General features: G+C 39.6%; 1 protein-coding gene and 1 long non-coding RNA gene across 2 annotated transcripts in view; one reads left to right on the top strand and one right to left on the bottom strand.

Annotated features, from left to right (window-relative positions):
- thoc2 (THO complex 2) overlaps positions 1-13,219 on the top strand; it is an 89,072-nt gene that overhangs the window by 53,400 nt on the left and 22,453 nt on the right. The window contains exons 22-30 of the mRNA XM_022683714.2: positions 1,416-1,580; positions 3,211-3,486; positions 4,944-5,085; positions 5,199-5,356; positions 5,922-6,050; positions 6,567-6,698; positions 7,618-7,802; positions 10,821-11,005; positions 12,951-13,053. Coding sequence (XP_022539435.2) covers positions 1,416-1,580; positions 3,211-3,486; positions 4,944-5,085; positions 5,199-5,356; positions 5,922-6,050; positions 6,567-6,698; positions 7,618-7,802; positions 10,821-11,005; positions 12,951-13,053 — 1,475 coding nt within the window. The remainder of the gene's footprint in view (positions 1-1,415; positions 1,581-3,210; positions 3,487-4,943; positions 5,086-5,198; positions 5,357-5,921; positions 6,051-6,566; positions 6,699-7,617; positions 7,803-10,820; positions 11,006-12,950; positions 13,054-13,219) is intronic.
- Positions 10,048-10,466, bottom strand: LOC125804805 (uncharacterized). Its single transcript, XR_007440982.1, has 3 exons — positions 10,382-10,466; positions 10,226-10,249; positions 10,048-10,129 (listed from the first exon to the last, which is right to left on the bottom strand). It is a non-coding gene; the product is annotated as an uncharacterized LOC125804805 (long non-coding RNA).

The following is a 13,219-nucleotide window of genomic DNA, read 5'->3' as shown; positions in this document are numbered from 1 at the left end:
ACGCTGTGATGCACAACATGTGGATCAACGTTCATTTATGCAGAAATTTGAGAAGATAACACGAGTAGCACCAGTAAACATGGAACAGTACATCGACATATATCGCAATATACATATCGGCACGACCATGTACTGTTATATCGGTAGTTGCTGTCAAAAATTAGTACTTATTAATATATATATATTTTTTTTATCATCATGACTGTTACATTAACAATCACAGAAAAAAACATTGAAGTAAGATGCCCAATCAATAGTAAATAGATTATACTGTATTTATCAGACTCCCTTCAAGTTTACAAGTTTACGCAGAATATCATTGGGTTATTTGTAATTTTCTTTTATAATAAGGGTTAATCTACAGTTACAGTAGATATAGATATAGAGTCATTAATGTGATTTGTTACTGCTGCATAATGGTCAAATTTCGGTACAACACCAGTAACAGTATTCTTCGCCAGCTTTCTGTAATTGATCTAAAATTCTGAACCATTTAAAAAAAGTGTTTTCACATTGCAAACAAACTTTACATGGTTTAGTCTCTTTTGGTTCGACCAAATATTATTTTTTTTTTAATTCAGACCACAGTGTACTGTCTTAAGATGTAGAGCAATTCACATTTGAACTTATTTGTAGTTTTTAAAGAGATAATGTGGGTTTGTTTAAACAAATACATTCAAAAATTGAAAACATTTGAGAGATACTATCTGCAACATTGTGGGCTTCTTTTAATCAGTAAATTAGAAGTTTTAGTATAAATGCTGAAGTGCTGAAATAGTGAAATGCTCCAGTAAAAGTCTCCAGCTCAAAGTCTTGACACTTCTACACACAAACTCAATTTTTTTTTTTTTGCATTTTTATCTTCTGCACTCGACAAGTGCGAAAACTTTGACCACCGTTTTCCCCCCCTTATCGAACCCTGCACCTACACCTGTTGGCCTCAGTGTACCAGAGTACAAGTGTGATATTAAAGAGAAGCCCCCCATCTGGAATTCCCTGTGCTGCGGTTCAGCTCATGTTCCCGCCGCCCGGATCCTGCCCGGTCCCCGTGGCCCCGGCCGGCAGTTGCAGTTATGGTGCAGAATATTAAAAACTTCAGTAATGGTCGACCCAGGGCTCTGCGGTGCTTTGCTGCCTGCTGCTGCTGTTTCCTGTACGGGCGAGGCGTGGGGATCGCTTCCCGTCTCCTCCGCTCCACTAAATTGCTTTACTGGGCGAACCATCGATTTCCGCGGGGGGAGGGAGGGCTCCTGGTGATGAATGGCTTTAATAAAGGAAGGTGCAGTCCCCCAAATAAATGAGCAACCCGAGGATTTATTAAGAGCATCTGCATTTGGCTGGGAAATGAGCGGAGAACAGAGGAGAGAACCTGGTTTAATGATAAATGGTTCTACTTTCCGTCCCTCTTTCTTCAGTGCCACGACACCCTGGTGCAGTTTGGCGGCTTCCTGGCATCCAACCTGAGCACTGAGGACTACATCAAGAGGGTTCCCTCAGTCGACATCCTCTGCAACCAGTTCCACACGCCCCACGACGCGGCTTTCTTCCTGTCCCGCCCCATGTACGCCCATCAGATCCTGGTGAGTGAATATTAAATGGGTATTACCCTCTGATTAAAGATCTGACCTGTTCTGTTCTGTGTGCTTTCCTCTGGAAAAAAAAAATAAGAGAGCACTTAATGATAATGATGAGTTTCTTTGATTTTCCCAAATTAAAAACCTCTATAATATAATCAAGAGGAAGATGGATGATCACAAACCATCAAACCACCAAACTGAACTGCTTGAATTTTTACACCAGGAGTAAAGCAGCATAAAGTTATCCAAAAGCAGTGTGTAAGACTGGTGGAGGAGAACATGATGCCAAGATGCATGAAAACTGTGATTAAAAACCAGGGTTATTCCACCAAATATTGATTTCTGAACTTTATGAATATGAACTTGTCTGAAAAGCTCTGCATCTTTTTTTTTTGTTATTTCAGCCATTTCTCTTATTTTCTGCATATATATATATATATATATATATATATATATATATATATATATAAAATCTCTGAATGAGAATATTTTTATTTGTAATTTGGGAGAAATGTTGTCTGTAGTTTATAGAATAAAACAACAATGTTCGTTTTACTCAAACATAAACCTATAAATAGCAAAATCAGAGAAACTGATTCAGAAACTGAAGTGCTCTCTTCTTTTTTTGCCAGAGCTGTAGATGTATTAAACACAGAGTGATCTATTTTAAGTGTTCATTATTTTTAACGTTGATAATTGATTATGGCTTACAGCCAATGTAAACCCGAAAATCAGTATCTCAGATGAATATTAGAATATTATACAAGATCAATTGGTACTTTTGGCAGTGTGTGCAGTGTGCCCACAAATCCTGCTGGAAAATGAAATCCGCATCCATTTCATTTTATTTTTTTGTTTGTTTGTTTTTATGGTTACGTATTTTAGCTTAACTGATTTAAACTTGATTTTAAACTTACTTAAAAAGAAAATCAGTCCCTTTAAGTTATAAATGCTCAGGTGCATTAAAAAAAAGGTGGTTACCCTCAATGTATTACTGAGTGAAAATGAAAAATTAAAAATTGGTTGATTAATAGTGTATTTTTGCAAACCAAGATTTTAAAGCCACAATTTTATTTTTTTAGCCATGCTTTTAGATGTTCTCCTTTCATGCTAAAGTGTCCTTCTGCTTCAACAAATGCATGAATGAGGCCTAAAGCTGCTGCAGTAGTTGATTAAATGAGTCAAAGAATGGAGCTCACCAGCAGCTCACACCTCCCTCTGCCACCAACTTCTCTTCTTTCTCTCCTTCATTCTCTCTCTCTCTTTCTCTCTTCCTCCATAACAAGATTTACCTCCCCTCGCTCTGCGCTCTCATTCCTCTGTATCCACTTTGCAGCACATTGTCAAAACATACTTTACTATCACTCCCATTGCACATTTTTTTATGAAAGTGCTGCAGATTTAATTCCCCGGTTCCAGCTGTGAAGCGTGGAGCTGCTTAGCGCCGCTGATTTATACCGTCTCTCCGCCGGAGCAGGAAGCCCGTTCTCTGGTCCTCCTCCAGCTGCTGTGTGGAGGAGCTCTTCCTGCTTCTGTTTCATTCGTTTGACACACTCATCCGTATCCGTAACCGGGGTCTGTGCTCTTGTGATTGGTCTAATCGCCGCTCTCCTCCTGCTTTCCTCCCTCCCAGTCCAAATACGACGAGCTGAAGAAGACGGAGAAGGGAAACCGGCAGCAGCAGAAGGTCCACAAGTACATCTCAGCCTGTGAGCAGGTGATGGCCCCCGTGCACGAGGTGGTGGTGTCCCTCCATCCACCCAAAGTGTGGGACGACATCCGGCCTCAGTTCTACGCCACCTTCTGGTCCCTCACCATGTACGACCTCGCTGTACCGCACAACGCCTACGACCGCGAGGTCAACAAGCTCAAACTGCAGATCAAGGCCATCGATGAGAACGCGGAGATGGTAAGTAGGGGTGGGCGATATGGCCCTAAAATAATCATAATCACAATACGGCATGGTATTTTTGAGATAACGATATTCTTGTCGATATGACAAAATATTAAATTAAAACATAAATATGTCAAGAATACTCTACTGCTACAGAATGAAAATTAAATTTTTATATTGTATACAATATAATATGGCACACCCCTAACTGAGATATATTGAGAATTTTCATCAGAATTGTAATTTTTTCTTTTGCTAAAAACAGTTAAAAAAAAAAAAAAAAAAAAAAAAAAAAGTAGTATCCTGATGTGATAATTAGGGGTGGGTGATATGGCACCATATTTTAGGATCTAATATTGTTCACGATATTTAAAAAAGTTGGAAAAAAACCTGGAAAAGTCACGGAATTTAAAAATAGCAATTTTGAGACATGGATAAGATTGGGAAAAATAAAAAACACCCAAACGTTTTGGAAACTTCATGGAAATTTGTTCTACAAATCTTTTTTTTTCTGTTTATCAATGAAGAAAATCTATTTTGAGTGAACAAATACATCAGCTCAGAGTTAATTCAGTAAATTTAGCCCCAGACAATGAAGCTTTCAGGATCTGACATGCAATTTATTATTTAAGATTGTCTCAGATTAATTTTAGACCTACTAAAATAAATTTTGATTTATAGTTTTAGTAGATTTTTGGTTTCATTGTCCATGTCTGCGCTGAAAATATGTATTGAAGGCATGGAAAAGTCATGAAAAAAACGAACTATGTTTTTAGTAAAGCTAAGCTAAGTAAACAAAACTGAAATAAAAAGGACTTTCTTTTAAAGTCAAGCAAACACTGGATGATAATATACACATATTTCTCTACTGGAAACTTTTGAACTTTTATTTGGGGGAGTAAAGCGCTTCCGATAATTTGCAGTAAGCTTAGATTTACCAAATTTCTCCAGCACTAAGGCTGGAGCATTAGCAGCTAACCATTAGCATGTTATGCTGTTTTAAATCAGGGGCCTCAGAATTCTACCTATGAACTTTGGAGCTATTTTGAGTTTATTGATGGTAAATTAAAAATAGGCATTTCTTTGCAAAAGTAATTATATGCCTCCATCAGGAGCATTGTAAACTTTTCGGGAGTATCGTCTAAAAGCGCTGTATTTGGGAATGCTGGGGGAGAATGGAGGTGGGCTATTGGACAAAAGTTTATACTCATTAATATGTTTCACTACAACTTATTTAGTCTATTTCACACCAGACCTTTAAAAAACAGTATTATTAGTATGCCTGACACGTACTTGAAACCCACTCTAGTAATATTTAAGAAACTTGATGTAAAATAAATAATTGTGGCCTACATAAAAAGCTCCACTGCTCATATCTATGTGATTTGATAAGGTGATGAACTGCAGCACATCAGCCTTAAATCTTCAGACAGTTTAGGGAATGATCTGAGATCACTCTGTCACTTCCTCAGCCTCTGAACAAGAAGAAGAAAGAGAAGGAGCGCTGCACGGCTCTGCAGGACAAGCTGCAGGAGGAGGAGAAGAAGCAGCTGGAGCACGTTCAGAGAGTGCTGCACCGCCTCAAACTGGAGAAGGACAACTGGTTACTCGCCAGTAAGAACTTCTAATATGCCCTCTTTTATTCTCTCATCCTCATTCTTCCTCTCTCAGCTCTCCTCAGCTGTGCTCCTGATGTTTCCTCATCCCTCCTGTTCTCTCCTCCTCAGAATCTACAAAGAACGAGACCATCACCAAGTTCCTGCAGCTCTGCCTGTTCCCCCGCTGCGTTTTCTCCGCCATCGACGCCGTCTACTGCGCCCGCTTCGTGGAGCTGGTGCACCAGCAGAAGACGCCCAACTTCTGCACCCTGCTCTGCTACGATCGCGTGAGTACCTCTCAACTTTTGACAGTTGTAGTGTTATTCCTTTATATATAAAACGTATTTTTCACACTATAAGACGAGCTTAAAATCCATCTATTTTCCTAAAAATCATCCGCTAACCACACTAAGTGCTAGATATTTGGCCCTTCAGAGGTGAGTGTTACCAGCCTGTAGACTGCTGCTAACCCCAGCTATTACTGCTGGTGCAGAATTAGCGTTACATGCTAACCACACTAAGCGTTAGCTCTTAGTTAGCTGCTGTTCAACGGTGAGTATTATTTACCTGTAGCCTGCTGCTAACCCTGGCTAGCACTGCAATAGCTCTTTCGCCCCGCTGTTTTCTAATTAGCTAGTGGGTGGGGAAAATATCAAATACAGTACAGTCCATGTCCTTTCGATAGTTCAACGTTTTGCTTCCTTTTAAATTTTTAAAAATTGTTGTTGCTAACATAAAGAAACAATAAAATCACTTGATTATGTAAAGCAGTAAAGCAGGGGTGGGTATCTCTCTTGCATGGGGTTCATGGCCTCCTTCATGATGTTGATATCTGTTGCTGTCCTGCTGCAGGTTTTCTCAGACATCATCTACACGGTGGCGAGCTGTACGGAGAACGAGTCGCGGCGCTACGGCCGCTTCCTCTGCTGCATGCTGGAGACGGTGACGCGATGGCACAGTGATAAAGCCATCTATGAGAAGGTACATTTAAAAGCTTTAAATTTTATTTTGTGTTTACTTGTGGTGTCTTTGTCTACTATTTAAATTTGTTTGGTGATCTTAAACAGTGTAACAAATGTGCAAAAAACACTTTTACACTTTAAGACCACACTTACTGGAAGAAATATTTACAAAAAAATGGTTCATATTTTTACACATATTTCAGAGAAAACATATTTTTGTTATTTGTTTCACTTAATGACCAGATTCTTTTACTTGTTGTACAATATAGAGTATCATTATCTAAAGTATTTTCTTGCTGTGTTGCTGTGAGTTTGAAAATGCTGCTTTTTATTGTTCTAAATGTTGCATGAACATTTATTTCTGATGGATTCTGGGTACAGAGCAGCTGAGACTGATTATATAAGCTTCTATTAAAAGCCCTCCCTAAAGTTACCCAGTATTAAACCCAATGTTGTTTATGCTGTTTTTTTTTTTTTTTGGAACTTGCTTTTCAGTACTTGTTTGTTTATTTGTTTGTTTTATTCACTTTTCCAGGAGTGTGGTAATTATCCAGGGTTCCTCACCATTTTTCGAGCCAGTGGCTTCGACGGAGGGAACAAGGCGGACCAACTGGACTACGAGAACTTCCGACACGTCGTTCACAAGTGGCATTACAAGCTGACTAAAGTTAGTGGTGTTTTTCTCAATTCTTTCTTTTTGTTCTTCCTTCATCTGTGAAACATAGCCAGAAGATCTGTGATTTGGTTCCTTATGTTTTAATGTTAATGTTTTCCCTCAGTGTTTGCTGTGTGTTTTCTAGTCTCTAATGGACTCGGGCTACAGTGTGCAAATACAGACAGCCAGATTGTGACCGATAAATGAACCTTAAGTAATGAGTCGAGTCATTATGGATTGGATGAGCTTTGTTTACTCTTTGACTCTGACTCTAAACTTTAGCAGTGGAGTCACAGATTAAATTTTTTTAGCACAATAAGCGAAGTAAAAAAGTTACCCAGTCCCTAGTAGTGGGCAGTATACTGGTTCATATGGTGTACTGGAATTTAGAATCGGTATGCATAGAACAGTGCAGCCAAACAAGCACAGGAGAAACTTGAGAACAGAATTCCTGGAGCTGCTGCTGCTCCTTGCAATATAAGTAACTATAGCCCTTTTTAAATATATTAATACTGTAGAGAGAAGAATAATATTAATGCACACTAAACTGATTTTTTTTTTTTTGTTATCTGAAGAACTGATAAACAAATACTTTAATGCCACTAATGGCTACAATAATAACATACTGTAAATATATATTAAACTTATGTCTTACTTGTCTTACTTGAACATCTGGAAAATATCTCTCAAATAAACAATTATTAGTTTTACCATTTATAGTGTTTAAGAAACTATTTAAAATATTTAGTTTGTCTGATTTCTTCATACATTGTGTAATTTTGTGGGACAAAGTAAACCCTAAATAACATTTGAAATGCACCGTTTATATTATTTATATTATGTATATTATGTTATGTAACAGATGCAGAAGGTCTAAACGTATTCTCTCTTTTTTTCTCTGTGTCTATCCATCATTACCTCGTGTCTGTAGGCGTCTGTGCACTGTCTGGAGACGGGGGAGTACACCCACATCCGCAACATCCTGATCGTTCTGACCAAGATCCTCCCCTACTACCCCAAAGTGCTGAACCTGGGTCAGGCGCTGGAGTGCCGCGTGCACAAGATCTGCCAGGAGGAGAAGGAGAAGAGGCCTGACCTCTATGCATTAGCCATGGGGTAACTGAGCCGAGAGCTGGCTTCGGCCTTGCATCCTGATATGAGGCCTTTTTATTTTCTTTTTTATACTATTCTTTGCTTGTTTTAGTGGGGTTTAACGTGTTTAGAACTTCTAAAACCTTTATTGGGGTTCTGGCTGGTGGCACAAAGGGTGACAGGATGTGAAAATTAATCCTGAATGATTTCTAAATGATGATTTGACTTATATAATAACTGTATAAATACTATTTAGGTCAGTAAAGCTCATTAGAACGCCATTGGTAGTATTTCTTGCCACGACCCCTCTCTGACCAGGAAGATGAGGTCCTTTAGTTAGTGGGCTTTTGTGCTTTAGAAATACAGAGTTAACAAGAAGAGCATGACAAGTTGAGGAGAGATTGCATTAAAACCAGAATTGCTCAGATACAAATCCGAAAATATTATATTCAAATATTAGAGGTAGATCATATAGACAAAAAGTGTGATGTGCAATATCGCTGTTAGAAATTGTGTTTTAGAGCTTCTAGAACCTTTATTGGGGGTTCTGGCTGGTGGCACACAGAGTGACTTGATGAGAAAATATATAAATATATATATATATACATACAGCTCTGGTAAAAAAAAAAAAAAAAAAAAAAGAGACCGCTTAAAAATGAAGAGTTTCTTTGGTTTAGTAAAAAATTAAAAACCTCTGGAATATAATCAAGAGGAAGAAGGATGATCACAAACCATCAAACCACCAAACTGAACTGCTTGAATTTTTGCACCAGGAGTAAAGCAGCATAAAGTTATCCAAAAGCAGTGTGTAAGACTGGTGGAGGAGAACATGATGCCAAGATGCATGAAAAAAACAGGGTTGTTCCACCAAATATTGATTTCTGAACTCTTAAAACTTTATATGAACCTGTTTTTTGTTGTTGTTATTTCAGTCATTTCTCATTTTCTGTAAATAAATGCTCTAAATGACAATGTTTATTAGGAATTTGGGAGAAATGTTGTCTGTAGTTTATAGAATAAAACAACAATGTTCATTTTACTCAAACATAAACCTATAAATAGCAAAATCAGAGAAACTGATTCAGAAACTGAAGTGCTCTCTCTTTATTTTCCAGAGCTGTATACAGTATAGATATCAGGATTGTGAAACAATGAAGCAGATCAGTCATCATTATGAGGAGGTGGTTGCCAGGGGGTTCCCTTGTGGCTCCCCCTGCAGGTTAACCCCATTACTGACACAGGCAGTTGAGATTTATCCTTTTCCACTTCTGAACGGTGAAAAGCACATGCTCTGTTACGTAGTAGATGAAATTTACACCTCTAAAGATATTCCTGAGAGCAGGTAAAGCCGGTAAGGACTGGTAATATTCTGCGCAGTGGGGGCAGATTACGGTGCGCGAGAGCGTGGAGAGGTGCGTAACGTTCTCACCTTCACTCTCGCGCTACAAAATCAATCCCAGTCAATCCGTTGGAGAGACGGGCGAGGATGGCAGGTTAGCGTTTCGCTGTAAGAGCCTGTGCTTCGGCTCTTAATGAATGCCATTAATTCTCTTGTTGGACTCGTTGGCGTCCCCCGGCCTCTGTCCTGTCACGCCGAGGTGATCTTATCAGTTATCAATCGTAATGAGCTTTCTCCTGCTTTCTCGCCTCTCGCCAGAATAAGGTTTAGGAGTCTCCGAATCAGGCGTTCCCCGGCCGTTCCTGCGACCGCCTGTCTCTCCCGTCCCCAGTAATGACACATTTTGTTTTCCAGCGGCTCGCGGCTGTTAATATTTCACATGTCAACGAGGGGCGGTAATTGTAAGAGGAGTGGAAATTGTCATTCTCTGATTGGTATTTGTTCGTGGCTCCTAAGGTTAATGAGGAAGTGACATCTGTTAGCTTGGGTTAGTGTTACTCTTCTCCTCGTTCGTATGTCTCTTCTTCTGCGCTCGCCAGCTTTCAGACAGACTGTGGGAGATAATTGAGGTCAGTAATGCTCTTCAGATTGCCACCAGTGGGATTTCTTGCCACGCCCCCTCTCTGACCAGGAGGACGGGGTCCTTGAACTCCTGGCCTTTTGTCCTGTAGAAGTACAGAGTTATCAAGAAGAACACGGCAAGTTGAGGGGGACTGCATTTAAACCAATGCTCAGATACTGAATTCTGAAAAAATTCAAATATATTAAAATATGAGAGGTGCTCAATATGGACAGAAAGTGTGATGTGCGATGAAGCTTTTGGATATCCTGTTAAATAAGACCTAAATTATTGTTAAGGCTACGATCTAGGCTGCAACCTAGGCTACGGCCTAGACTATGACCTAGGCTATAATCCAGGCTATAGTGTATAGGCTGCAGTCCAGGCTATGACCTAGGCTACGCTCAAGGCTATGACCTAGGCTACGCTCAAGGCTATGACCTAGGCTACGCTCAAGGCTATGACCTAGGCTACGCTCAAGGCTATGACCTAGGCTACAGTCTAGGCTATGACCTAGGCTACAGTCTAGACTATGACCTAGGCTACAGTCCAGGCTATAGTATAGGCTGTGCCCTAGGCTACAGTACAGGCTGTGACCTAGGCTACAGTCTAGGCTATGACCTAGGCTACAGTCTAGACTATGACCTAGGCTAGAGTCCAGGCTATAGTATAGGCTGTGCCCTAGGCTACAGTACAGGCTGTGACCTAGGCTATAGTATAGGCTACAGTCTAGACTAGGCTATGACCTAGGCTATGGAGCTATGTGTATTATAAGCTCCCTCTGTTGCTGCGTATAGGTAGTGTGATATCAGTATTGCAGCTCTTTCAGTGTGTGTCATGAAAAAAAAATCATATTGCGATAACGATAAAAATCTACATTTATCAAACAGCATCATAAAAAATATAAAGATACAATATACAATAATTGACAAAGCCCACTCCATTTTTTTTTCCTGCTGACCCCCTCCTTCTGCTGTTTTCTTGTTGTCTGCTGTTGTTTCTCTTGTTTTTAGTGTTGTACTGATTGTAAAAGCTGTAAAAGAGTCATGTTCGCTGTGATATTAACCGTGTGTGTGACTTGCAGCTACTCTGGCCAGTTGAAAAGCAGGAAAGTGCATATGGTTCCTGAGAACGAGTTCCACCACAAGGAGCCGGTGAACATCACCACCCCAGGCGGCCTGCAGAACGGCCCGGGCAACTCCAGCAAGCCTGCAGCCGCCGCTGCCTCCGCCACCAGCAAGAACGAGGAGGGGACTGCCGAGGACGCGGGTGAGTTCTGTGTCACAGCGATTGCGTGATCTGGCACCCTGTGGACCAGGCCTAATTAGTAGAGATATACAAGATTTCTGGGCCGGTAGTTCTACAATTGGTAATTGTACTTTTTCCGTGTTTTAAAGGTGCCCTAGAATGTCAAACTGTATTTTGTGTGGCATAGTTGAAGAATGAGACATGTGGTTCATGAAACTGACACACCGTGAGCCTCAAACTACGTTTCGTCCTCTTTTAAATCCAGAATATTCAACAGAAAACTTTAAAACAGGCCGAGTTCAATTATAAAAACAACTTCACAACATATAACACATACAAAATGCATAGTTTGCTGCCAGTGTGCTTTACCAGAAATGATCAACTCTCGCTCACTCTCAAAGTGAGGTAAATAGTAGTAGACTTTGCTAGGCTAAAAGCTAATGCTAGCCTAGCCTAGCTTTTTTTTCTCTTCTAGACAGCAGATCCCTCAAAAAACAAATAAATAGATAGAGACATACAAATATAATTTATTTAAACTGTGGAAAATAAACTAATGATCAGTAAAATATAAATGTATTTATTTGTGCTTTTGTCTCAACTGATACAGAGGCTATAGTACAATAAACGCACTTTTAATCAATCAGTCAACTTTTATTTTTACTGAGTAATACATTGAGGTTAAACCTCATTTTCAATGCAGCCAAACTTTTACAACTTAAAGAACTAAAAAATACATTTGCATTAAAATTAAAATCAAGTATTTAATCAGGTGAGCTAAAATAAGGAATTTCATAAACGAAACAATCAAAATTAAATGGATAAAAATGAGCAAACCTCACTTCAGCACTACAATTCCCAGAATGCATCCGCCCATGTCACGTGTCTAGACGCCATTCGCCATTCACAGAGCATTTTCACACCTGCACACCTACATGCTTACAGCCAATGAACAAACTCTACAATGTCCACTACAATTCCCAGAATGCATCTGCAAACAAACAGCTTGGAGCATCACTGATCCCACTTGTTTATTCAAGTGAGGACCAGCACTCGGATACGAGTGTTGGTTTTATTATCAGGAGGTCACAGGTTCAGTCCCTGGTGTGCCATTCATAGCGGAGAGTCCCAGAAAACATGATTGGCCTCAGTTTCTCTCTCTTTCTCTCTGGGTGATTTATTTATTTATTTATTTATTTATTTATTTATTTATTTATGTTTTCTTACTTTACTGTCTTAATATATAGTAGGTATAATGTATGGTGTTAATATACTTTGTCCTGCAGGAGTTGTATTGTTTTATTGTATGTGTGTGTGTGTGTATATATGTGTGTATATATGTGTGTGTGTATATATATATATATATATATATATATATATACTGGGTCTTCTTTCTACTTTTCTGTATTTCCTCTAAAGGCGCTTTCATCCTCTTTCTCCTTTGTGTCCTTCGGTCGTCTGTTTGCTCTTGCTGGTGCTTCTCCACATGTAAATTTATTACTGCGTATCTAAGCACTTGCCCAGTGTGTTTAAATAATTCACATGTTTTGAAGCACCATCTCAATTTCATTCAGATTTTATGAGCTCTCAATGGCTTCTGAAGGATGCTGGTGGTTTTACTGTGTACATAGCGTCCATACAAATTGTCATCTGTTGTCCGTTCCCGCCGCAATTCCCTATAAGCACATTCCATAAAGCTCTCATTATTACAGAGCCGTTTTTATCGCTGTTGTCACTTGCACAGCTTGAGCCGGATGACCTTCGTCCAACCTACTGTGCTCCCCGCCCTCATTATCTCCAGACAGTTCAGTCGGAGCGTTATGGCTTTATTTAATGCTCTAACGGAGGCTTCAGTAGCCGCTTGTGCTTTGCGCCGTTTTGTGAAGCAGGGGTGAAACAATGGAAAGTGTCGTTTGGTGAAGTCTGGCAGCTTTTTGTGTTTAAATTACGTATTTTCATGTTTTTGCAGAGAAATCTAAGGACAAATCTCAGGTGGCTCTGAAAAATGCCAGCAAAAACCCGGCCACGGTGAATAAAACGAGCAGCAGCAACGGCAGCAGCACACCTAACAGGTACGATACACCTGAATTCTAGATCCCCACACACACGTGATGCATGATATTTAACATTTAAATCAAATAAAAATAGGAATTGTGTGACGTACAAAAGTACATAAAGTATTCAACCTCCCCTTTCCTCAGAACCCCCTAAATTAAATAAAATCCAGTGCAATCAACT

This window comes from Astyanax mexicanus, chromosome 10, assembly GCF_023375975.1.
Source record: "Astyanax mexicanus isolate ESR-SI-001 chromosome 10, AstMex3_surface, whole genome shotgun sequence".
Lineage (NCBI taxonomy): Eukaryota > Metazoa > Chordata > Actinopteri > Characiformes > Acestrorhamphidae > Astyanax > Astyanax mexicanus.
Note: the sequence above shows the minus strand (reverse complement) of the source record. Positions and strands in the feature narration are given on the sequence as shown.